The sequence below is a fragment of the Myxine glutinosa genome, chromosome 8 (assembly GCF_964187855.1).
Source record: "Myxine glutinosa chromosome 8, kmMyxGlut1.1, whole genome shotgun sequence".
Taxonomy (NCBI): Eukaryota; Metazoa; Chordata; class Myxini; order Myxiniformes; family Myxinidae; genus Myxine; species Myxine glutinosa.
This window is the reverse complement of record NC_136268.1, coordinates 152,998,291-153,025,586: the sequence shown is the minus strand read 5'-3', so window position 1 is coordinate 153,025,586 and position 27,296 is coordinate 152,998,291. Positions and strand designations below refer to the sequence as shown.

The following is a 27,296-nucleotide window of genomic DNA, read 5'->3' as shown; positions in this document are numbered from 1 at the left end:
CCTGACGAATAAAAGAAGACTTGGACCGACATTTTTCCTCTTCCTTTTGCCCTTCACGCCTTCATCTTGCCCTCGACGACCTCTTGCTCCTCCTCGCCTCTCGCATCTTCCTCTGTCCCTCGACGTTCCTGCCTCTCACTCACCCCTGGTCCTCGGCACTCTTGCTGACACCATCCTTTGGCGTGCGAGGAGAACGGAGGCCGACGCGGCTGGGGAGGCAAGCTGCACACCTGCCGTCCAAGACGGACCGTGCAGCGAGGTTTGGCTTTGTGCGCGCACGCCAAAAGACGTACGGGTTTTCCCGCCAACGGCCAGAGACGATTCCTGAGGAGAAATACCCCAGCCGATTGAGTTAAATCCTCCAAATTAAATTCACACATAATTTGTTTTCAAGTTTTTTTTATATTCCCCATTTTCCGTGTTGTAAGTCTGGTGTGGAGGATCCCATAGGAATTTAGTTTTACCGTCGCGTTTTTCCTGTCACAGGTATTTATTGTAATACATCGTTTTGTTATTTTCCCTGTACATTTTAAACCTGTTTTTCGTTTGAGTTATTTTCTTTGCAGGCTTTGGGACTGCCGGCGGGATCAACAGGTAAGACCCTTCATCCCTCCCCCTTCTCTTTCTTCCTCTCGCATATAATAAAATCCGCTGATTGAACATCGCCTCGGAGTAAAGCTCACTATTGGCTTTTCGTGACTTTCCCGGTGTTAACTGAGAGCAGTCACACGACATTATGAATGAAATGGAAATGTTGGGAAAAAATTATTGAATATAGCAAGTGTTTTCTGAATCTAATCGATATGAGAAATGGGATTGAATGAGACTATGCATTATTATAAATGAAGAAGAAGATGGAGGGAGAGGTTTTGTTTTAAATTGTAAATTGAAACTGGCCCATGTATCGTAACCTTACCAACTACATCATATTGTTTGCAGATTGCCTAGTATCTGATTGATAACGCTGCCGATTGTTTAGGGGTACCGTTATTGCTTTATTGGGACAATTGTTGGCAGATGGACGGACGCACGCCAAGACCAAACTCAGATGATCAAATAACAATGTATTTTTCAGGGACCTGGATGAACTTGTGCAGACATGCAGTGTAGTTCTTGCTCTGCTTGATTCGGTTATGTTTTCACCTCTGTCTGTCTGTCTCTGTTTGTCTATCTGTTTATCTGTGAACAGGATAGCTCAAAAAGGTGAAGATGGATTTGGGCAAAATTTGGTGGACAGGTTGGGTGTGTGACAAGGAAGAAATGATTTGATGTTGGTAAAGTTCCACATCCGTGAATTTTTTTAGTTTTTTCTTCACCATTGAGTGATTGGGCTAAAAACGATTATATAGTATAATACAAAAGTTGTGGATGGATTCGGACGAAACTTGGTGGACAGGTCGGGTATGGAAAATAAAGAATTGATTCGATTTTGGTGAGGGTCCGGATCCAGATCCAGATACGATAATTTTTAAGTGATTCTTCACCATTGATAGATGGGGCCAAAAATGATAAATGTCATGGCATTTCAAAAATTTGTGGATAGATTCCGACAAAACACTATGGATGAGTTGGTTTGGTGACGAGAACAAGCGGATTTGATTTTGGTTCAGGTCCGAATCCAGATCCGGCCTGTCAGTGGGATACAAAATGTAAACTGTTCAGCCTGGTGGAGGTATGTGCTCTACCGAGTGTCATTCTAGTTACCCTCGCCTGAGGAGAGGTTATTGCATTTGAGTCCGTTTGTTACTTGCCGGAATAGATTCCGGCAAGTATGTTGGTTGGTTGGTTTGTCTGTCTGTTTGTGCACAGTACTAGTCTACATTGTTGCACATAGCATCGCCATACTTCACACACATATTTGCCTTGCCCTGGAATAGACTGTGCCCAAATTTTAACTTTCTAGGCCCAAGGCCTCCATTATGACGTCATAATTCGACAAGTACAAAACTTCATCCAATCAAGATGCAATTTCTTGAGCGCCATGTCGGCATAAACTGGTGGAGAAAAAAAATAATAATGATGACGTCATCGGTCACGTGGTTCGTCCGCCATCTTAGAAAAAAATTGCACCTCTATATCTCCGAAAGTGCTGAATAGAAAAAATTGAGACATGGCTCATTGTAAAGAACTCTCCATGGGGAATAAAATATGTTAATGATGATGTCATAGGTGCCTCCATTATGACGTCATAATTCGACAAGTACAAAACTTCATCCGATCAAGATGAAATTTACTGAGCATCATCTAGGGATAAATTGGTGGAGGAAAAAAATAATGATGACGTTTTCGGTCACGTGGTTTGGCCGCCATCTTGGAAAAAACAAAAAAAATGCACCTCTATATCTCTGAAAGCACTGCATAGAAAGCACTGCATTAAAACTCTCCCTGTGGAACAACTAAAAAACATGATGATGACGTCATCAGTCACGTGGTTCGGCCGCCATATTTGTTTTAACACAAAAGCCTTAAAACCACTGAAAACACATCCTGGTGAGGGTCTCCAATCTCTGATTGCTCTTTTTTGTTTATATTGTGCTAAGCACCTTGTTTTCATGAGACAAAACCTTTAGTGGAGACGAGGCTTAAACAATGTATATGTATCAGTCATAGGTGTGACTTAGACTCATGAATTGGGTGTATCTGGCCTCTTGACTTGCCAGTGGATGATGTTCACTGTAGTGAGCTGGCCGCATTTACAGTAAGTGGTAGATAACTGTACTGGATGGAGAGTATCCATGAGCCAACACTGATAGATCAGCAAGGATCATGTATCTGGGCTCTTGACCTGCCAATGGATACTGTTTACTATAGTGAGCTCTCGTTTAAGTGATAGATAACTGTGCTGCTGGAAAGTATCAATGTCTCGACATTGATAGATCAGCAGTGATGATGTATCTGGGCTCTTCACTTGCCAATGGCTGATGTTTACTGTAGTGAGCTCTGATTGAAGTGCTGGATTGCTCTGCTGGCTGGAGAGCATGATTGAGTTGACACTGATAGAGTAACAGTGCAGTCTTCCTCCTGCCTCTGGCCTTGGCTATTTCAACTGCTGTTGCCTTGGTTGTAACAAGTATTTAAAGACTTGGCATATGTTAGTAGTTTAATCACTAATCTCTAATGTTTTTCTCTCTCTCTCTCTTTCTCTCTCTCTCTCTCTCTCTCTCTCTCTCTCTCTCTCTCTCTCTCTCTCTCTCTCTCTCTCTCTCTCTCTCTCTCCTTGCATCTTTGTGGCACTTTTTCTTATCAATGAGCCATCCTGGAGGACTTGTTTGTGGCACTTCCTTTTCCTTACATTTTCTGTTTTACGAACCTTTCTTATTCTAATTATACTTGCCTTTCCTCCCATGCTGTTTTACTTTATGTTCACTTCATGCTTATTAGTCCCCTACCGGTGTACACCGGAGGGGACTATAGGTTGCACTCCCTCCCTCAGTCTGTCAGTCTGTCAGTCTGTCCGTCCGTCCGTCCGTCACGCAAAGAACAGCTTTCCGGACTTTTTTTTCTAAATGTTTAATGCTAATGATTTCAAACTTGGTACATGGTTTCGTCATGATAAGTTACAGATCAAGTTCGAACTTCACGACGTTTCGATCATTTTTGACAACGTTATGGCACTTTGAACTTTGGTAATTTCCCCAACAGTTTTCCGGACTGTAATTTGGAGTGCGGTAAGTCAAAGCTGTTAATATTCCTTGTGTACAATATGCTGTAATCGTGGACTGTTCTTTAAAATGCTTTCCTCGAATAAGCATCAAGTCAAAAACGTTTTCACTGAATTTTGTTTCCATTGACACAATTCTTCATATGAGGCAAGAATACATTGAATTCACATAGTTTACCAATAAATCAACAATACATCTAGGGAGGTTGGAGTGTCACTTTACCATATGCTTCTGTGCGTATAATCTGCGTGAATACTTCTTTAAATATGTATCTGATACTCTGCCCTCTTAGCAGTATACACAGTACGCGTCAGAAGTAACCTAGCTTCCACGGTCCGCGGATAACCCGGTCAGGATAACCCGGTCAGGATAACCCGGTCAGGATAACCCGGTCTCACGTCATCCGCGCCCACATTCAACCGTGCATAAATTTGCATATTTAATGAGGTTCGTCTGTCACTTTGGTTTCCGTGCGATAACTCCACCAAACATTGGCTGATTTCAACAAAAAAAATTACACACACGGGTCTCGGCATAACTCGGATCAAGTTTGAAAACCAGCATCAACTGGTGGAACAACTCGGTTTTCTTTGTGATGACGCTTTAAAATTGGCCCATACCAGCTAAAGAATGGTTTATAGTTTTTGATTGAACACTTATGAACGAGGCGAGGCGTGTACACCGGAGTCCCCTACGGTAGGGGACATGTATTGCAGCGCAATACTCAGAATGCTTGTTCTTTCCTTGATTTTATTATTTATTTGATTTATTTACTTATTTACTTTTTCTTATTATTTACATTTACACATCAGTGGCTAGTTTGGAAACTATTAATAATGCATGAGCCATTTCATTACCTCCGCCACCTAAGGTGGACAGAAGTTATGTTTTCACCCCTGTTTGTTTGTCTGTCTGTCTGTTTTTCTGTCTGTGAACAGGATACCTCACAAAGCTGTGGACAGATTCGGACAAAACCTGGTGGACAGGTTGGGTGTGTGACACTGTGCAAGGACGAATCAATTCGATTTTGGTGAAGATCCAAATATGGATTCGGATACGAGATTTTAAATATTTTTGAAAGTGAATCTTCATCATTGAGCGACCATTGTACCCCCTGAAATTTCAGATTCCAACTCGTCCCTTATTAGTCCCCTACCGGTGTACACCGGAGGGGACTATAGGTTTGCACTCCGTCTCACCGTCTGTCAGTCTGTCAGTCTGTCAGTCCGTCACGCAAAGAACAGTTTTCCGGACTTTTTTTTCTAAACTCTTAATGCTAATGATTTCAAACTTGGCACATCGTTTCCTCATGATAAGTTACAGATCAAGTTCGAACTTCACGACGTTTCGATCATTTTTGACAAAGTTATGGCACTTTGAACTTTGGTAATTTCCCCAACAGTTTTCCGGACGACAGACTGCCGGTAGAGGACGTGTATTGCAGCGCAATACTCAGAATGCTTGCTTACCAAGCGATTGTTGTCTCGAGTGATTCCAACATTTTAGTTCCATTTTTGATACAAGGTGAGAAAAACGAAGAGCAGATTTTGACAACCACATTCCATGAGGAATATCGTAACAACACGAGCCATGATTCGGAGATCCCAGTTTTCAATTATCCCGTGTACAATACTCTGGTGATTTGTCATATTGTCTTCTCATGTCCTTGTAATTCATATAAAGGTAGAATGATGTTGTCTTTGTCTTCGTCCTGTGTGTGATATGTGCACAAGTTCCCCCATGGGGGACTGGTGGAACAACTTGGGACTTGGGGGAACTCGTGTTCCCCATGGGGGAACTTGTGCATATATCACACACAGCGATGTAGAGTGTACAACAAAGACAACTAGCATAATTGAAAATTGCATACCTTTAAAGGTGGGGGAAATCAAATGTACGTAATATGTATATGGCTGCTTTCCTTGTAAATTTCAGTCACAAGGTAAGGTGACACAGTATGCACACAAAGTGTTTAACATTCCTTCCTGTCTGAAATATTTTGCACTTTTGTTTTCTCTCCCTTAACCCGTCCCTGCTCTTTGCCATTTTTACCATGGGTGAAGATTCTGAGAAGAATTTTGTCTTCAGCTGTGGAAGTTTCCCAACCATCAGAGTGGGAAGACGTTCCAAAGCTGCAGTTCGCCACAAGAACTGTCCTGGTAGGCGTTTCTTTCACTTTGGCAATACATCTGGTTGGTAGAGGAGCAACATACAGTTACCGGTCCAGAGATTTTACTTTTGTTACATACAAGAGACTAGGTTCATGAAGGCGTGAAACAACAACGGTCAGCAGGTTAACAGACTACCGAAGAGTATTGAGGGAGGAGGGGTCAACATACTCAAGGAGGAAGCGATGGATAACACACAAACGAGCAGCAATAGCCAGGAGGAACGAAATGAGAAAGAGTGGAAAATGAAGTGTGTGGAAGAAATTATGGATGTGAAGTGTGTGTGGAAAATAAAATGAAGTGTGTGTGGAAATGTGAAGTGTGTGTAAATTGAAGTGTGTGTAAAAATTGTAAAATTGTAAATTTTATTGTAAAATTTGTAAATTTTTTGTAAAATTTTTGTAAAATTTGTAAAAATTTAGTAAAATTTTAATTAATAATTTGTAAAAAAAAAAAATTGGAAAATTTGTAAAAATTTCAAATTGTAAATTGTAAAAAGTGTAAATTGAAGTGTGTGTAAAAAAAGATAAAATGAAGTGTGTGTGGAAGAAATTATGGATGTGAAGTGTGTGTGGAAAAGAAAATGAAGTGTGTGTGGAAATGTGGTGTGTGTAAAAATTGTAAATTTGTAAAATTGTAAATTTTATTGTAAAATTTGTAAATTTTTTGTAAAATTTTTGTGAAATTTGTAAAAATTTATTAAAATTATAATTAATAATTTGTAAAAAAAAAAAATTGGAAAATTTGTAAAAATTTCAAATTGTAAATTGTAAAAAGTGTAAATTGAAGTGTGTGTAAAAAAAGATAAAATGAAGTGTGTGTGGAAGAAATTATGGATGTGAAGTGTGTGTGGAAAAGAAAATGAAGTGTGTGTAGAAATGTGAAGTGTGTGTAAATTGTGTTGTAAATTGAAGTGTGTGTAAAAATTGTAAATTTGTAAAATTGTACATTTTATTGTAAAATTTGTAAAAAAAAACTAAATTTTTTGTAAAATTTCTAAAAATTTTGCAAAATATGAATTAATAATTAATAATTTGTAAAAAAAAAAATGTATAAAAAATTATAAAATTTGTAAAATTTGTAAAAATTTCAAATTGTAAATTGTAAAAAGTGTAAATTGAAGTGTGTGTAAAAAAAGATAAAATGAAGTGTGTGTGGAAGAAATTATGGATGTGAAGTGTGTGTGGAAAAGAAAATGAAGTGTGTGTGGAAATGTGGTGTGTGTAAAAATTGTAAATTTGTAAAATTGTAAATTTTATTGTAAAATTTGTAAATTTTTTGTAAAATTTTTGTGAAATTTGTAAAAAATTATTTAAATTATAATTAATAATTTGTAAAAAAAAAAAATTGGAAAATTTGTAAAAATTTCAAATTGTAAATTGTAAAAAGTGTAAATTGAAGTGTGTGTAAAAAAAGATAAAATGAAGTGTGTGTGGAAGAAATTATGGATGTGAAGTGTGTGTGGAAAAGAAAATGAAGTGTGTGTGGAAATGTGAAGTGTGTGTAAATTGTGTTGTAAATTGAAGTGTGTGTAAAAATTGTAAATTTGTAAAATTGTACATTTTATTGTAAAATTTGTAAAAAAAAAACTAAATTTTTTGTAAAATTTCTAAAAATTTTGTAAAATATGAATTAATAATTAATAATTTGTAAAAAATAAATGTATATAAAATTTGTTAAATTTGTAAAAATTTCAAATTGTAAATTGTATAAAGTGTAAATTGAAGTGTGCGTAAAAAAAGATAAAATGAAGTGTGTGGAAGAAATTATGGATGTGCATGAGGTAATGATGTGCAGAACATTTGAATGACTAAAGCGAGCAGGATGAGATACCTTTCACAGGGAAACAATTCTCCAATCAGGAGATCAAGTGGATGAATTAATGTGGGTGGGCAAGCAGTCTGGAGTTGTGGAGGGTAAGCAGGCGAGGGTTTCTTGAGGAACGCATGTAACCTGAGTGGCTTGGGGAGGACAGAGGTACGAGGGGACAGGAGGAGCAAAGCCAGATGGAAGCTTCATTAACATAGAGCCCAACAACTTGCTACTGACAGGAGAGTGGGAGTCGCTGGATATCGAATTCCTGTCTTGAGATTACATTGGAGTGAAAGCCTTGTTTTTGAACAATTCAGCCCTCAAGAGGAACAATTTGGGAAGTAGGAGCATGCCAGCGTGGAGTGTAGAGTCCTACTTCATGGAGCTCGGTATGAAAGCCTTGTACACTGTGAAGAGCTCCGTACAGCTCAGGAATGCTTTAGCTCTCCAAACGATACTCAGATGGAAATTGGCCTTTGGGGCTAGTTTGGTGATGTGGTCCTCCCACGAAAGGTTACGGCAGATAGTTTAGCTCAAGTAGTTCCGTGCACTGTACCTCTATCAGCAGCTATCCAGAGAAGTGGATTGGATATTTTGATTGCCAATATTTGTGACGATACGGTGTGGGAGCCTGTGACTTGCTGGCATTGAACATCATGTTCCAGATAGCTAACCAGTGATTTATCATATTCACATCTGATGAATGGGATTCAGTATAATGGCTGCCCCTTCACAAGTGTGATGTACAATTTGGCACAGGGTGGAGTCATTGGCCGAACAGTAAAATTGGTCTTCACGGTAATCAGATTAGATAGACCATTAATAATACCGTGCCTATATAAAGTCTACACCCCCTTTCAAAATTTTAACCTTTTGCTGCCTTATAGCCTGGAATTGAATCAGACTTTTTCCACCTCTATTTACACATCGTAACCCACAACTTCCAAGTTAAAAACAAATTCTACAAATTTAAGACAATTTATTAAAAATACAAAACTAGAATATCTCGGTTGGATAAGTGTCCACCCCCCCTCCCCCCCCCCCCCCCGCCCTCTCCCGCCTCTTACAATAGCAGTTTTTAATTGGCCTGCAAAAAGAACACCAGGGCAAGTGCAGTTATCTCGCTATCCCAGTTAATGTAAGTTGAGTCCCTGATAAATGCTCCTGGACATCACCTTCGGGTCTATTTTTCAACAACATTATACCATTTTTACTTTTAACCTATGAAATAGTTTTAGTATGTTTTCTTTTTTAATTCTATACCAAACATATTACAAAGTTAAGGGTTTTTATTTTTTGGGATTTTTGAAATCATCAGCATCCTTTTTGAAATTTTGATCATTTTGAAAATCAATCATTTTGAAATCAGGAGACGGCGTGAAGGTGTGAAAACATTTTGCTACCGAGGAGACATGCTGAATGGAGAAGGTGGATCAGACTCGGCAACGGTTGCTAGAGTGAGATGTGCATGGAAGAAGTTTCGGGAACTGAGTGGCGTGCTGATGAGGAGGGGAGTGTCGTTGAAGCTGAAGGGAAAGGTGTATGCTGCATGTGTGAGAAGTGTTATGATTTATGGGAGCGAGACATGGGTAATGAACGTAGAGCAGCAACGAAGGCTGGAAAGGGTGGAAATGCGAATGGTTCGGTGGATGTGCGGAGTATCGTTGAGAGAGAGGAAGACAAATGATGAATTGCGAAAGATGATGGGAATAGAGCCTGTGATGGATGCTGTGAAGAGGAACAGGTTGAGATGGTTTGGTCATATGTTGAGGAAGGATGAAAGTGACTGGTTGAGAAGAGTGATGGAAATGAATGTAGAAGGAAGTAGAAGACGGGGAAGACCGAGAAAGACTTGGCTAAAGATGGTGGAAGAAGAAATGCGGGCAAGGGGGTTAACAAGGGGAGATGCAGAAAATAGGGCAAGATGGAGAAGATTGTCATGGGGCCCGCAAGGCTAACCCCCGCTCTAGCAGGGAAAATGGCCTTAAAATGCTTGTTGTTGTTGTTGTATCAGCATCCCTCCTATACTGCAAGATACAGGAAGGATTTTTTTGTATTTACTGGATATAATTAATTAAATTACAGTCTTCAATGCAATCAGTGCTTTCAAACAATTCCTCAGTCTTTCATCCATTTTACCCTGCTATTTATTACTTGAATGTTTTTAAAATCTTTTCTCCATCAAAATTTAATCTCTTCAAAGTATCTAACTCGATAGCCACATTTGTATCCTTTTCGGTATCCAGTTTTGTCATATTTATCACCATTCCTTAAGATTGATAATGTGATTTGTCACATTACCAAAACGCTCTCTGATTTTTAGAATTAAGCTCAAGATCAAGATCTGTTAGATAGAACTATTTATTTATGATAAAATATTCTCAACTTCTCTCTGAACTTGAATGTTTATATTTTTCAATCAACCTATTCGCCTCTTCTTAATCAGTAACCATCTTTTTCATTTTTTTTTATTTTTTTTTATTTTTTTTTTGCATACAAGATCAAGGCTCGTGAAAGAGCGAACATTAATCACACAGAAAGACAAACAGACACACAAAACAAATAACATCGGGAGCGGTAGACAAGATGGGGAGAGAGGGGGAAGGACACAAACACATTTGAGAGCAGGGACCGAGAGACATGGAGACATCGAGAGAACTGTGGGAGGGAGAGGGCTTTGGGGGGGGGGGCATGGGAAGGGGGGGGGGGGGTGGGAGAGGTATAAAACATATGGACACTGCCAAGACTTCCAGGAAAGAAGTTGGAATTTCAAACAAGGTGGATCTGGGGTGAATTAGTGGGGGTAGAAAAGATCAAGGTTTTGGATGGGGGAAGATAAGAGATGGTGGTGAACAGCTGTTTTGAAGACCTGGAGGGAGGAGTGTGATTGAAGTGAGTGTGGGAGTTTGTTCCAGAGGCGGAAGAAAAGAGGAATGAAAGAGTGAAGGTGAGCAGAGAGCCGAGATTTCGGCAGTTTAACCATCAGAGGGTGGCTGGCAGATCTTGTGCGACCTGTAGGAATATTTGGGGGACAGAGCACAGAGAGAGCTGGGGGAGCAAGGCCGGAGAGGAGTCGGTAGAAGACAGAAAGACCACCTACCTGCCTGCGGTGAGTGAGTGAAAGGCCCTCAGAGATAGCTTCATCGCGGGAGATTTCAATGATTCTGAAAGCTTTGGATTCAACAGCGTGAAGCCGAGCCAGGTGTGAGGCAGGAGCACCAGCCCATAGGGGAGAACAGTATTCCATTGAGCTGCGGATGAAAGCCTTGTATGTGGTGAGGAGCTCAGGTGTGCCTAGGAAGGACTTCGCACGACGGAGGATGCCCAGTCGGCGACTGGCTTTGGAGGCCAGCTTGGAAATGTGGTTTTCCCAAGAAAGATCATGGCAGATGGTGAGACCCAAAAGCTTGAGCGACAGAACTTCTTGGAGAGGATTGTTGAGAAAGTAGATGGGAGGGTTGTCCAGTCGATCTTTTCGGAGAGACATAGTAAGAGTGTGAGATTTGTCAGGATTGAAAGACATGTTCCACATGTTTGACCAGTCTGTGATTTTGTCCAGGTCTTCAGAGAGTGAGGAGGCTGCAGACTGCCGATCTGAGGGAAGAGAAATGGAGCGGCAGAGAGTGGAGTCATCAGCAAAGAGATACAGAGGATTTTCAAGAGAGTCGGAGAGATCATTGATAAAGACCAGAAAAACACAGGGCCCAGCACACTGCCTTGGGGAACTCCAGCCTGAACGGGAAGGGGAGATGAGAGAAATCCATTCAGGGCCACACGTTGACTACGACCAGAGAGGAAGTCCGCAAGCCATGCATGGAGATTTCCATGGATACCATAGGAGGAGAGTTTGGTGAGCAGAGCTGGGTGCCAGACCGTATCGAAGGCACGTGATATGTCAAGGGAGACAGCTCTGATTTCCTGTTTGGCATTGAGGACCTCCATCCATTGTTGAGACAGCAGAAGCAGCATGTCCAGAGTAGAGTGACCTGGTCTGAAACCAAATTGATGATCAGAGATCAAGCCATTGGAGAAGAGGAAAGATTTCATATCCGAAGCAATGATGGATTCCATGACTTTGCTGATAATTGGGAGCAGGCTGATTGATTGGTCTGTAGTTGCAAGGATCTGTTTTTGCACCTTTTTTGTGTAAAGCGGTAATGTTAGCTGATTTCCAGGATGCTGGCAGATGACCTTGAGCAAAAGATAGGGTGAAAAGAACAGAGAGAGGGTGAGATAGAGCGGCAGAGCAGGATTTTAGGACCCGTGGGCTGATGCCGTCTGGTCCAGTTGCAGAATCAGAGTCGAGGTTTGACAAAAACTCCTCCACCTTGTCAGGAGAGAAGGACACAGAGTCCAGGAGCAGTTGGGTTCGACTGGGAAAGGTGGGAACAGAGAGAGATGGGTTTGGGACTAAGGATTTCGAGGCGAACACAGAGTTGAGGCATTCGGCTTTGTCACGTGGGATGTCAACTGTGTGGCCATTTGAGGTAAGGGAGGGGATGGAGGGGGAACAAACACCAGAAACGGATTTGACCAGACGCCACCAGGATTTGGAGGAAGGAGACAGGTTTGAGAGTTCATTCTTGAGTGAGGAGAGATAGTGCTTCCTGGCACTCCTGAGGGTAGACACACACTTGTTCCGAGCTTGGTGGAAGGAACTGAGATTTCCTTCAGTTGGATTAGCCTTCCAAGAGGCAAAGGCAAGTTGTTTCAGGGCAACTGCCTCACCACAAGATTCAGTGTACCATGGACGGGAGGAAGGGTAAGACAATTGAAGGCGAGATGGGATAAATCTGTGCATGAGAGAGATCAGTTTGCTTTGGAAGAATTCCCAGGAAGAATTGATGTCAGATGCAGTGGAGATGGGAGACCAATCCAGACGATTGATGGCTGCTTGAAGACCGTCCCAGTCGGCCTGAGTGAAATGCCAGACTCGTCGACGCTGAGGAGGCTCTCTGAGAATGGCCAGAGAGATGTCCACTTTGACAAGCACATGATCAGAAGAACCGATTGGAGCAGAAGAAGAGCAGCAGACATTAGCAGGGAAGTTTGGCATAACCAAGTCTAGAAGAGAAGATACTCCATTGGCTGAGATCCGGGTCGGGAAATTGACAGATTGTGTCAATCCCAGTGAGTCACAGAAGTCCTTTGCTGAGGTGCCATGACTAGTGAGAGAGGAACCCACACCCAACCAGGTGGCATGATGACAGTTGAAGTCACCACATATGAGGAAGAGAGAGTTGGGATGAGTGGATAGAAGTTGGTCCATGTTGTCAGACATTGAAATGTAGATGGAGTCATCACTGTTTGGGGGACGGTACAGAACACATATGAACAAAAGGTGGGAGCGGAGAGGAAGCCGTAACCAGAGGTACTCCTGCGGGTGAGGAGGAAAGAGAGCAGTGCAAGGAGAGTGAGGAAGAGAGTTTTTGACAAAGATAGCCACCCCACCACCAGGCCGAGGCTCAGGTCTATCATACCGGAGGAGGGAGTAACCAGGAAGAGATATTAAGGAATCAGAGACATCTTGAAGGAGGAAAGTCTCTGTTAAGCAGATCAAGTCTGGATTGTCAGAAGCAACCTGTATGGAGAGATCAGTCAGGTTTGAGCGAAGGCCCCGGATGTTTGAGGTCCATACCGTTAATGAAGAGAGAGGGGGAGCATCGGGTACAGGACAGGGGAGGGGAGGAGTAGGGTAAGATGAAGGATGAGAGGGGGAGGTAGGGAGAGCAGTTGATAGTGTTTCAGATGTTGCAGAAGATTTCCAAGAAAGGGAAGGATGAGGAGGATGAAAGGTTTGATGGTGAAGGGATGCGGCACAGTGAGGGGTTGTTTGAGGGGGGGGCAGAGGAAAGTAGAAGGTTTGGGGGGGTGGAGGTATGAGATAGAAGGGAGACGAAGTGGGGAGGAGGCAGCTTGGAGGAGGAGGGGGGAGGAGAGAGAATTGGAGAGGAATGGTATGGGGGGAGAATTGAATGGGAGGGATTGGGGGGGAGTTTTGAAGGGGAGGAGTGAGGGGGGAGTTTAGGAGGGGAGGGGCAAGGGGGGAGTTTTGGAGGGAAGGGGAAAGGGGGGAGAACAGGAGTGGAGGGGCAAGGGGGGGGATTAGGAGGGGAGGGGCAAAGGGGAAGTTTAGGAGGGGAAGGGTAAGGGGGGAGTTCAGGAGTGGAGGGGCAAGGGGGGAGTTTAAGAGTGGAGGGGCAAGGGGGAAGTTTCGGAGTGTAGGTGCAAGGGGGGGGATTTGGATGGGAGGGGCAAGAGGGGAGTTTAGAAAGTGGATGATTAATGAAAGACGAACATTGATAACAAATTGGGTTTGTTGTGATTTTCAAGTTAGCAATCCGATTCATTCAGTGTTGAGGAAGGATGAAAGTAACTGGTTGAGAAGAGTGATGGAAATGAATGTCGAAGGAAGTAGAGGACGGGGAAGACCGAGAAAGACTTGGCTAAAGATGGTGGAAGAAGAAATGCGGGCAAGGGGGTTAACAAGGAGAGATGCAGAAAATAGGGCAAGATGGAGAAGATTGTCATGGGGACCGCAAGGCTAACCCCCGCTCTAGCAGGGAAAATGGCCTTAAAATGCCTGTTGTTGTTGTTGTTGTTGTTGTTGTTGTATAGAACCCTGACATTATTCGATATTCCGATTAAATCTGTATGTTGGATTATCAAATCCATCTCGAGTACTAGAACGGCACTCGGTAGAGAGCATACCTCGTCCAGGCTGAACAGTTTACGTTTTGTATCCCACTGATAGGCCGGATCTGGATTCGGACGTGAACCAAAATCTAATTGGCTTGTTCTTCTCAACTAACCAACTCATCCACCAAGATTTGTCATAACTCGTCCATAACATTTTTAAATAGCATGTTATGTATTGCTTTTCGCCCTATCTCTCAATGGTGAAGAATCACTTAAAAATTAAATAAGTCTCGTATCCGAATCCATATTCAGATCTTCACCAAAACCAAATTGATTCGTCCTTGTCAAACACACAACCGGTCCACCACGTTTCGTCCAAATCCATCCAAAACTTTTTGAGATATCCTGCTATGTATCGTTTTTGGCCCAATCTCTCAATGGTGAGGAATCACTTTAAAAATTCTACCAGCCGGATCCGAACCCGTATCTTCACCAAAATCTAATCGTTTCGTCCTTGTCACATGCACTACCTCTCTGCCAAATTTCATCCGAATCCGTCCACAACTTTGTGAGATATCTTGTTCACAGGCAAACAAACAGACAGACAAACATAACCTCCATCCACCTTCGGTGGCGGACGTGAAAAGCAGGCGGTAGAATACAGAGGCCACCAATCTTCCTGTGATGTGAAAGTAACAGGCGTAGACATTCAGCTTCATTGTGGGAGATGCCAATTATTTTAGGGCCTTGCTTTCCATGGCATCAAGAAGGGCAAGGTGTGAAGCAGCGGCACCAGACCAAAGGGGGGAAGCAGGACTCCATAAAACGGCAAATTAAGGTCTTGTAGGTTGTCAAAAGTTCAGACTAGTCAAGGAAAGACCTTGCATAATGAAGGATGCCCAGTCGGGTAGGTGGCTGGCTTTGGATGCCATCTTGGAAAAATTGCCCAAGAAAGATCAGGGCTGATGGTGAGGCCAAATAGTTTGAGTGGCTTAACCTCTTCAAGTGGTTTGTTTAGGAAGTAAATGGGAGTGTTGGACAAACGGTCGTTTTGGAGAGACTGGGTGAATGTGTGGGGTTTATCGGGGTTGAAAGACATTTTCCAAGTGTTGGACGAGCTCCTGATTTTGTCAAAGTCTGCAGAGAGGGAAGAGGCTGCAAAGAGAGGATGGAATCATCAGCATAGAACTTAGAAGGATTTTCCGAGGAATCAGAAATATCGTTGATGAAGATGAAGAAAAAGACTGGGCCCAAGACACTGTTTTGGGGCACTCCAGCCTTGACAGAGGAAGGAGATTAGAGGATCCTGTTAAGATTCACATGCTTTATCCAGGTGTGGGGGAAGTCAGTGAGTCACGAGAGAAGGTGACTTGGGATGCCATAAGCAGAGAGTTTGGAGTTTAAGACAGGATGCCAGACTGTATGAAAAGCTCGATATATGTCCAGAGAGATGGCCCTGATATCATGTCTGAAATTTAGGGCTTCCATACATTTTTGGGATAGTAGAAGCTGCATGTCCAAGGTAGAATGACCGGGTCTGAATCCAAAGAAAGGATTTGATGTCAACTGCAATGATGGATTCCAGGACCTTGCTTATAATTGGAAGCAAGCTGTAGCTCAGAGGATCCGTTTTTGCACCATTGCCCCATTTGTATTGCAGTGATGTTGGCCAAATTCCAGACAGACAGAAACTGACCCAAAGAGAACGAGTGCTGCTCCGCAGCCCTCACCTCAGCCAAGTCTGCAGCCAATTTGTCCTGTTTGGCCCCGTTGGCTTCTGGCTTGGCTGCTAGCTCAGCCCCATTGACCTTTATTTCGGCCTGGCTAGCCTCCATTTTGTGCTCCATTTTGGCCTGAGCCAACCCTCAGCTATTAGAACATGGCCATCAATAGACCCATGTTCAATGTTCATGGTCCCAGGTGATGAAGACCTGATGCTGCTTCACACTAGGCAGCTGGGGCCTCTTGACAGATGGGGGAGCAACTCAACTTTGCCCTCTACTTGGGTGTGGACGAAGTCAGTGAGACTGAACAGACTGGGGAAGTTGGTTCCACAGATGAGAAAAAAGATGAACAAATTAGTGGAGGTATGCAGTGAGCCTAAGCCAAGTCCATGTCCTACAGAACCACGGTAGTGTTGGCCCAAATATGCCTCTCCTCCATTGGGGAATGGGGGTTGCCCTCCATAGTGCTTTTAATAGAAAACAAGTCCTTTACTTTTAATCTTCTTCTTATCCTCCTCTTCCCTTTATAAGGGGTGACATCAAATGGCACCAAACTTCTGCCCTGCCTCGACCACGATACTCCTCCACTTCCCTCTGTCCTCAGTCACTTCACTCTGTCTTTACTTTTCATTTAAATTAATTTAAAATCCAATCTTTTGAATTTGAGGGGTCCCGTTGTTCCCTTCCGGGTCCAAATCACACTCAACTGACACTGGTGTAACGGTCGTGCAACTTAAATGATGGTCGTGTCACCCACGGGTATGGGAGGGAAAGATCAACACGTCCGCCAGGTTGATATGGTGCAAATTGTTTCAGAATCTATGACAGTGGCGAATCTGCCGACAAGATTGGCTGGGTGAATCTGTCAACGATCCACTTTTAAGGTGCTTTAGCGCAAACCCAATCTGCCCATCTTACGGTTTAATATGCCAATCCTCCTACACCTTATGGAGCCCGCTCCCAATGACCACACAATGTTTCATCAAAACAGGGATCTATTATCAAGGAGGAAAGAGGGGTTGGGGGGCAGGGGGAAGGAACACAGCTGCACATGGTGTAGGGGACTCATTTGGGTAAGCATGAACTGGTTCGGGTATGATCCTCACCGCACCATGGGCGCTTTCCTCAGCCACGTTTGCCGTGCACCAGCTTTCCAATGAAATGCAACTTGTGCCATGCAGCCAAACTATGAACCACCATGCACCACAGAACCATTAAGGACCAGGCAGGAACCGTGAAGAAGATAGAGCAATGACGAGAGTGTGCGGTGTCTTGCACCTATGTTACATTCTGTGGGAGCGATTGGACCACCCGCAGCATGCCCCCATCAGTCGACTTGCCTGACAGATGATTTATGGCTACGTTGATTGGCTGGTAAAGCCGCTGTCACACCTTGACGTTTTAGCCAGCGTATGCCGACGTATGAAAAATTTGGCTACGTTAAGAGCACGCTGAAGCACGCTGGCATACGTCGTAATACGCCGAGCTCGTCGACAAATTTTGTGCATGCACAAAATTTGTCGACGTATGCCAGCGTATGACTCACACCAACACTCAATTTTGATACGTCGGCATACGCTGGCTAAATCGTCAAGGTGTGACAGGGGCTTTAGATGGAAAATTCCACACTACGGAGTACGGACAGTCCCGATGGCTTTGAGCCCACCAGTTGTCCATATTTGAGCATATGTCTCTGATGCATCTTGTGTCATCTTGCTGAACCCACAATTGTGTTCGTTGACCACGCCGATTGTCTTTGAGCTATAGAAGAAATGCCATATAAGGTCAGAAAACGGGAGGTTCAATAATGTTGGGAGGGGAAGGGGTGCATATATACGGTCACTTAGGTGAGACGTGCTCGACACATTTTACTTTTTACCGATATATACTGCAATATATATGACAGTGTATACTACTGTATATATGGTACGATATGTATATGTCTATATATAAAGGTGCTTCCACCAAGTATTAACTCAGGGAGATGGACACCTATCCATCCAAGATATTTTAGTTTTGTATTTTTAATTAATATTTCTGAAATTTGTCCAATTTGTTTTTCACTTGGAAGTTGTGGGTTACGATGTGTAAATAAAGGTGGAAAAAGTCTGATTTAATGCAATTTAATTCCAGGCTATAAGGTAACAAAAGGTGAAAATTTTGAAAGGGGGTGTAGACTTTATATAGGCACTGTATATATACACTACATGACCAAATGTATGTGGACACCCGAACATCACACATCTCATTCCAAAATCATGGGTATTGTATGGAGTTGGTCCCCCCTTTGCTGCTATAACAGCCTCCACTCTTCTGGGAAGGCTTTCCACTCGATGTTGGAACATTGCTGCGGGGATTTGCTTCCATTCAGCCACAAGAGCATTAGTGAGGTCGGGCACTGATGTTGGGCGATTAGGCCTGGCTCGCAGTTGGCATTCCAATTCATCCCAGAGGTATTCGATGGGGTTGAGGTCAGGGCTCTGTGCAGGCCAGTCAAGTTCTACCACACCGATCTCGCCAAACCATTTCTGTATGGACCTCGCTTTGTGCATGGGGGCATTGTCATGCTGAAACAGGAAAGGGCCTTCCCCAAACTGTTGCCACAAAATTGGAAGCACACAATCATCTAGAATGTCATTGTTTGCTGTAGCGTTAAGATTTCCCTTCACTGGAACTAAGGGGCCGAGCCCGAACCATGAATAACAGCCCCAGACCATTATTCCTCCTCCACCAAACCTTACAGTTGGCACTATGCATTCGGGCACGTAGCGTTCTCCTGGCATCCGCCAAACCCAGATTCCTCCATCGGACTGCCAGATGGTGAAGCGTGATTCAACACTCCAGATAACGCGTTTCCACTGCTCCAGAGTCCAATGGTGGCAAGCTTTATACCACTCCAGCCGACGCTTGGCATTGCGCATGGTGATCTTAGGCGTGTGTGCGGCTGCTCGGCCATGGAAACCCATTTCAGGAAGCTCCCGACGAACAGTTGTGTTGACCTTGCTTCCAGAGGCAGTTTGGAACTCGGTAGTGTGTTGCAACCGAAGACAGACGATTTGTGTGCGCTACGTGCTTCAGCACTCGGCGGTCCCGTTCTGTGAGCTTGTGCGGCCTACCACTTCACGGCTGAGCTTTTTTTTTTTTTCTTCTTCTTTTTTTGTATACTGAATCGAGGCTCGTGAAAGAGCTGACATTTACTTCACAAACAAATCAACCAGACAAACAAAATATATAAAAAGAGGGAGCGGAAGACAAGAGAAGGGGAAGCACACAAACACTTGAGAGCACACAACATTTAAGAGCAGGGAGATGTGTGGGAGGGAGAGGGCTTGGGGGTAGGAGGCGTGGGAAGGGGGGGGGGGGGTGGGAGAAGTATAAAACACAAGGACACCAAGGACTTCCAGGACAGAAGTTGGTATTTCAAAAAAGTGGAATTGGGGTGAAATTAGCGGGGATAGAAAAGATCAAGGTTTTGGATGGGGGAAGATAAGAGATGGTGGTGAACAGCTGTTTTAAAGACCTGGAGGGTGGAGTGGGATTGAAGAGAGTGAGGGAGTTTGTTCCAGAGGCGGGAGAAAAGAGGAATGAAGGAGTGAAGGTGAGCAGAGAGTCTTGATTTTGGCAGTTTAACCATAAGAGGGTTGCAGGCAGATCTTGTGCGACCTGTAGGAATATTTGCGGGACAGAGCCCAGAGAGAGCTGGGGGGGGGGGGGGGAGGGCAAGGCCAGAGAGGAGTCGGTAGAAGATGGAAAGACCACCAACCTGCCTGCGGTGAGTGAGTGAGAGGCCCTTGGAGTTAGCTTCATCGCGGGAGATTCCAATGATTCTGAATGCTTTGGTTTCAACAGCGTGAGGACGAGCTAGCTGTGAGGCAGGAGCACCAGCCCAGAGGGGAGAGCAGTATTCCATTGAGCTGCAGATGAAAGCCTTGTGTGTGGTGAGGAGCTCAGGTGTGCCAAGGAAGGACTTCGCATGACGGAGGATGCCCAGTCGGCGACTGGCTTTGGAGGCCAGATTTGAAATGTGGTTTTCCCAGGAAAGATCATGGCAGATAGTGAGACCCAAAAGCTTGAGTGACAGAACTTCTTGGAGAGGATTATTCAGAAAGTGGATGGGAGGGTTGTCCAGTCGGTCTTTTCGGAGAGACATCGTAAGAGTGCGAGATTTGTCAGGATTTGTCAGGATTGAAAGACATAAAAAGCTGTTGTTACTCCTAGATGTTTCCCCTTCACAATAGCAGCACTTAAGTTGATCGGGGCAGCTCTAGCAGGGCAGAAATTTGACGAACTGACTTGTTGGAAAGGTGGCATCCTATGACGGTGCCACGTTGAAAGTCGCTGAGCTCTTCAGTACGGCCCATTCTACTGCCAATGTTTGTCTATGGAGATTGCATGGCTGTGTGTTTAATTATATATACCTGTCAGCAATGGGTGTGGCTGAAGTAGCCGAATCCACTCATTAGAAGGGGTGTCCGCATATTTTTGGGCATGTGGTGTTTGTATATACTGTATATATATATTGTTACGGACCGCGGATTAGATGTTATTTTGACCGAGCGGTGGTGTAACCGCGGCCGAACAGTTATTCCCCGACTAAAACCCGATTCAACCCAAACGTTGGCCGTATCGCGCCGCAGCTATTCAATCGGGAAAAAGACTAAGACGACAAATGCAAAGAGGAAAAGGAATAAGACGAGAAAAGGGTTGAAAATACTACTAAATTTATTTACTATTTTCAGGCTCAAAATAACCAAGGAGAAGGAAAGATAATAAAATAATATACAGAAGCTTTTAGAGACACAGGGAAAATACTAGCTTATCTAACAGGCTTACTTACTACCCAGGACAGAACAAACAAAGACACTGACTCACGCGGGGAATTGCAGAGTGGATTGCTGGAAGGAGGTGTGTGGCTGGAGGGGGAGGATGGCACGGAGCTGGCTGGAGCTTGATCCCGCACGGGACGTCGGGCTGGACCTCGACGGCCGCTGATGCCACCGAGCCTGTCGTGTGCGCAGAGTCACGGGTCGGAGCTGCTTGTCTCAGTAAAAGCGCATCTGCTCTGACGACCCAGCTCTTTCTTTGGACTCAGTAAAAGCGCAACTCTCTGACGACCCAGCTCTTTCTTTGGACTCAGTAAAAGCGCAACTCTCTGACGACCCAGCTCTTTCTTTGGACTCAGTAAAAGCGCAACTCTCTGACGACCCAGCTCTTTCTTTGGACTCAGTAAAAGCGCAACTCTCTGACGACCCAGCTCTTGTCTCCTCCCTCCTTGTCTCAACTGCTTGGGGAATGCCCCGCCGGCGGGTTATATAGGCCCCGCCCCTCAACCTTTGCGAACCTCCCCCAAACGTTCTCTCTCTGCCCTCTCAAGCCAAACCCCTTGTTCATGGTTGGTCGAGTGGGGCTGGCTCACTCCTCCCCTCTCTGACGAGGTGGGGACCCGCCTTTCTTCCCCAACCCTGCCTCGTGGTCAATGGCGGCAATTGGAGGGGATGTAATTGCCAATCGACGAAAGGGGGAATGGAGGTTTTTGGGAATGGGAAGGAAGGGAATCTACTCTTATTTCACTTGGTGCAATGGAGTGTCATCTTAATGGAAGACAAGGCCTTACCCTAAGACACATAATAAGGAAATAAACTACTGAACAGGGGTATTCTATGATTGGCTGCCGTGTATGCTTTATGGAGTAATTATGGGACGCCCTTTGACCTTTACACTACGGAGGTATTTACAAGGATCATGGCATTTACAAAGGGTGATCTTCACAACAATTTACACCACAACAACAAAAAAAAAAAACCATTCTCATATCCACAACACTGCACCCTCCTCCTCTTAGGCACGTCCCAGGCCTACAACTTAAATTTAGTGTGACACGTAGGTGTAGTTCCCTCTACTTTTAACCTGACCCTGAGTGCGACAGTTTTAAAACATAAATAAATGTGTCCCGCTGCTCCATTGCACCCTGCCTAACAGACTCACGCCCACAGTTAACCGAATTGCGGAATGGTCTTCAAACTACACACTGACGGTGGGGAGCATTATTTACAGTTGACACTACTTTTATTTACAAAACTAACCCAGGACCTGTGATTGTTCTTTCTGGGGGGGGAGACAGTCTGCTCTGCATCGACGCACCATGAAAGCACCTATAACGCACCAACACACCCTCAAGCACCAATCGGTGCAGTCACCACAGTTCATCAATGTTCAATAAAAATAAAATCATCAACCCCTAACCCTGCAGGTGGTCTCTTGCTCTTCGGCTCCCTCTGCTGGCTATTATGATTCTTCCAGATGTTGTCATTTCCTTTCATTTTCTTACTGGCGGCCTATTTGAGCATAAAATGAAATGCACCCAACGTGTCCCTTTTACTTATTTATGGCCCACCAGGCCGACTACTGTGGTTCACCTGTGGGGCATCGGTGCCCTGTGGCCAAGGTCCGCCAGCAAGATTTCGGGCCCTCATGGCCGGTTCCAGCAGAGGGGCCACGCCCCAACCCATGGGGTCCATAAGTGGTGCTCGGCCACAGACATGTGGTCCATAATGTGGTGCATCGATGCAGACAGCTGGTTCTGGGAGTTCCGGGCGCACAATGGAGGACTCACGCACGCTCCCCTCGGCGCCCAATGGCGCACAGGTCATGTGGGAGACAAAAGGGGGAAGACAGATGAGCGAGGGGTAAGGTCACAAGGGTACACATCAATAAGGCAATGCAAGGTGAAATGCATACGGAGGGCGAAGTGAGAAAGCTCGTCCCTACCGTACGTCACCCCCCTGTCACCTACACCACCCTTGCCCTCACCCCATATGTACAAAATCTACACATTACAAATTCGTCGCTACTGTCATGTCTTCCCCATATTTCCCTTACACCAAATTCGTCACCACAATCCCTCTAATCAAAATTTGCCATCATCAATTCATCATCAATCCTCATAAGGAGGGAGAGATGGAACACAAGCACAATGTCACACCCACGTCATGATGCGTCTCACAATCCAAAACATTTGCACATAAAAAATAATCAAAACATGGCATGGTGTGGAGTACCTGTCACCCCAGGTGAGTGGATGCAGATGGTGCGAGGAGACTCTTCATCCTATCTACCCTCTAAATGACTTTAACACTCTTTACTCTACCCGGGGTCTTTCCCTGCCAATCCATTGGCCAACTTACACTATGGGTTCTAAAAACCAATTCCCATTGACCAAACTGTGGTGCTTCTCAATTTGGGGTCTCACTCCCCCGATTCATCTCCCGGTGCCCTTGCACAATTTCTGGGCTGAGACGTGTAGCTCTCCCAGCAGGTCTACCCACCTGCACACCTCCACCACTGCAGTTGCCACCCGAGCTTACCTAGCTCCTCACCCTAACATAACTAACTGGGGAAGGCCCCTCCTGGCTCTGTCACCCCTTGGTGCCCTCTGGCACTGGGCTACCCGGGTCCGTCCTCCGGATCCTCGGGCCCCATCCACAACAACTCTACTGGCTCCCAGAGCCCACCTACGGCCTCACCTGGCCGACATCCTCACAGTGGTGGAGTGCCCAAACCAACTACACACACTAACAGGCTACATGCCCAGCCATTTCCACAACACTAATGCACCCATCCAATCACCATTCTTCCACCCGCACCACAGATGCCAATATCCAACCACAATTTACCTATACCCTCTACCTAACACTTACACTACCCGCCCCGGGTATTCGTGATGGGGGTCCACTCTTCCCCCATTCACACCTTCGCACCATCCACTCCACTCCATAGTTTCCACCATACTCACTCCACGACCATCCATTCCAATACTCCAGATATTCCACACTCCATGTATTCCACACACCTGTTGGTGCACACCTGTGCACTCACACCTGGTGCCACCTGCACCCTCCTTCTCCCTGGACCATTTGGTCAACACAATACACATCACCATCACTCACTCATACTCTGCTCCATACACCTGTTCAGTTGCACACCTGTGCAATCACACCTGTTCAATCACACCTGTTCCTCACACACTGCTCAATACACTTGAATGCACCTCCAACACTCACACGGCATCATCTGAACTACCTGTTGCCCTGCTAACTTAGTGCTCCCCGTCTTCCCTTTAAACTAAGCACATACCACGTCATTATCATCCACACTAATCTACCTGCGTCCCCTCTACAGGTATCCTTGTCACTAACTAATCTTAACGTTACCTAATGTCATCTTCGCTAGATCCCTACACACGATATATCCTAACCCACCCGGGCTAGTTTTCACTGCCATCAACCCCATAAATCTAGTGCTCCTTTGCCCCCTTGCTTTGTGAGAGATGGCAAGGTTGCCATCCCACCACATCGGGGCATTTCCCACTACCATTTTGCTCGTCCAAATCCAACAAATCAAAAATTTGCCAATCATCTGCCAATCACTGTACCACTACCAATCATCACTCTGCCAATCCTTTGCCAATCATCAAATTTTGTTTTTCTAATTTCGGGGCCAAAACACTAACCTCATCACCCGTCTACTTACTAATGCCTCTCGGTGCGCCAATTCACTTCCACAGCCCGGCTTCGTAAAGCCGAGCAATGAATGCGGGTTGCTTGGTGCCTGCGGTTGGATATGTCCGGCACTCGGTGCAGGGAAGGAGGTTTCCCTGGGCCGAGATCCCACGCACCACCTCGGCACGGAGCCATCCAATTTCCCGATCTCGACCTGCCGGAACGCTTCAACAAAAAGGGGTCGCCATGACGACCCTTCCTATCGGGCTGCCCGTTCCGCCTAGCGGAGCACGGACGCCGTTCCAAACGCGGCCCAGCGTGGATCACGTACGGCGGTCCTTTCGAACCCGCCGTGGTTCGGATCCCCGCTGGTCCTCGCGGCACGCGAAGCTGCCCGACGCGCACCGAGGGCCCGATTCGTCTATAAGTCGCTCTAACCGCTAACGCGGTTACCGTCGATGCCTCACCTGCATGCTTACACGCATACGCTACCCCTTTCTTGCTCATACATCCAGCCGTCTCCCTGCTCTTGGTCATTGCACCTTCTCTTCCACACCCAGGTACACTCATTCCGCTCACAGACTTGGTCACACACCTGACCACCGAACACCTTTGCACACACTCGTCGGTCGCACACCTCACCAACACACCTCTTCGCGCCCCCTCCTCTGTGACAATCACAGGTGTGCTCTCACTCGCACACCCAACCACGTGCCTCACGACCAACTTAAGTGTGCATTCCCACACACGCTCTACCATTCCAGGTGTGCATCCTTCCATTCCAGGTGGACATCCTCTCTCACCTGTCACAACCAACTCACGCTCCGTGTCACTCGCACTACTCTCACCACCACTCTTGACAGCGCACTCACCCTTACTCTCGACAGCGCACTCTTTCCCCATGCACCTGTCCGTTACACACCTTTCTCGCGCATCCTCTTGCGCACACTCTTTCGTTACATCCTCTGTAACTCTCACCACAGGCGTGCATGCTTCCGTTACATCCTCTGTAACACTCCTCACTACGCGCTTCCACGTGCTCCCTCGCACACGCGCTACGACCGACTCACTCTCGACAGCACACTCACTCCTCGGCGCGCACTTTTTCCTCACACACCCCAGAGTCGGACATTCTCGCACACCTCCTCTTTCGCACACCAGACCTGTCGCACACTTCACCAACGGCCTCTCACGAACACCCGGGTCCACAACAACCCCCAAGCCGACTGAAGCTCCCCTCACATCATGTACATTTCCACGTATATCGCCACTCACCTTGGCACCTCGTCTCCGCACCTCCTTCGTCACCTGCAAACTCTTGATTTGGTTAGTGAGCACACCATTATGAGTTGAGCACCGACCTTGTACCAATTCCATTACCTCCTCCTTTATTTCTCTCTTAGTTTCTGTCCGTCTCTTCTTAATTTCACTCACCTCTTCTTCCACTTCCTCTAATTTTTGCTTCACCTCTTTTATTTCCCGGTGCGTCTCCTCAAGTTCGTCCTCTAAGGCTATTTTGACCGTCTCTATGTGCGTCCTCACCTGCCGGTCCTTCGTCTCCATTATCTCTGTCACCTCGTCCAACCTCGTTGTCAGTCCCTCACGTACCATCTGACATTGCCTCTGTGTCGCTAACAAGTCATTTTTTATGTCGTTTTGTGTCGCTTTTAACCCTCCTAGTACCGCAGTGTTCCTTTGAACCTGCTCCGTCAGTTCTTTTTGTCCCTCCGTCAGCTGTTCCACCTCCTCCGTCAGATCTTCTATTCCCCCTTGTAACCTAGCCGTTCCATTTCTCACCTCTTTCTCGATACGCTTTTCGCCTCGCTTTACCTCCTCGCGTACCCCCGAGACCTCCTCACTTACACCTCGTCGTATCTCCTCTTTCATCTCCTCCCTCTCTTTTGTAGATGCCACCCTCATCTGTCCCAATTCATCCCTCTGAGCATCCAATTTACTTTCTAACCCGATTTTCACCTCCTCTATCTGGTTCCCCATCTGTTCGATTTCCCGGGCGGATTGCTCCCCTATTTCCCGCAATTTGTTTTCCATCCTATTTTCTAACCCCATTAACCCATTTTTCACCCCCTCTAACTGATTCTCCTAGGCAGCCATTCTATTTTCCACCCCCGTTAACCCATTTCTTACCTCTTTTATTCCGTTGTCTAACCCCTCAAATTTCTTGTCTAATCCCTTAAAATTATTGTCTAGCCCCTCAAATTTAGCTTCTAGCCGTTCCCCCATTTCTCCCATTTTGCCCCCCATTTCGCCCCCCCATTTCGCCCATTTTTCCCCCCAATTCGTCCCTCATTGCCCCCATTTGCTCATTCTGAGCCTCCATTTTTGCTTCTAGCCCCATATTTGCCATTAGTATGGCTGCATTAATCTGCGCCATGAGGTCCCGCACATCAATTCCCGCTATTTGCGCAGCGGGCGCGGCTACCCCGCACTCGTGCGAGCTGCCACTTTGTGCGTCTGATACCACGTGCGCGAGAGCGCCATTTTGTGCACCTGATACCCCCTCGACCACATCGCCTATGTTCTCCTCCTCCCTTTCCTCCACATACATTTCCCCGAGGTCCTGGGTCGATTCCACCCCGCTTATCTCTCCCACCGGCATCCCGTCGCCTTGACCAGCCATGGCGCGATTTCAAAATTCGGGTTTTGCTTTAAAACACAAATTTTCAGCAGCTCGTAATTTTGAGCACGTTAAGCGCGCTTCGGGCCTCGTATCTCACTCCCCGACACCAATTTGTTACGGACCGCGGATTAGATGTTATTTTGACCGAGCGGTGG

General features: G+C 45.5%; 1 protein-coding gene across 4 annotated transcripts in view; it reads left to right on the top strand.

The window, feature by feature from the left end:
• The window catches only part of LOC137433036 (signal peptide, CUB and EGF-like domain-containing protein 2), a 398,204-nt gene that overhangs the window by 350,616 nt on the left and 20,292 nt on the right, over positions 1–27,296 (top strand). For all 4 annotated transcript variants that reach the window (XM_078783854.1, XM_068125439.2, XM_068125442.2 and 1 more), the window contains one exon: positions 5,726–5,821. In XM_078783854.1, the coding sequence (XP_078639980.1) occupies positions 5,726–5,821 (96 nt within the window). The remainder of the gene's footprint in view (positions 1–5,725; positions 5,822–27,296) is intronic.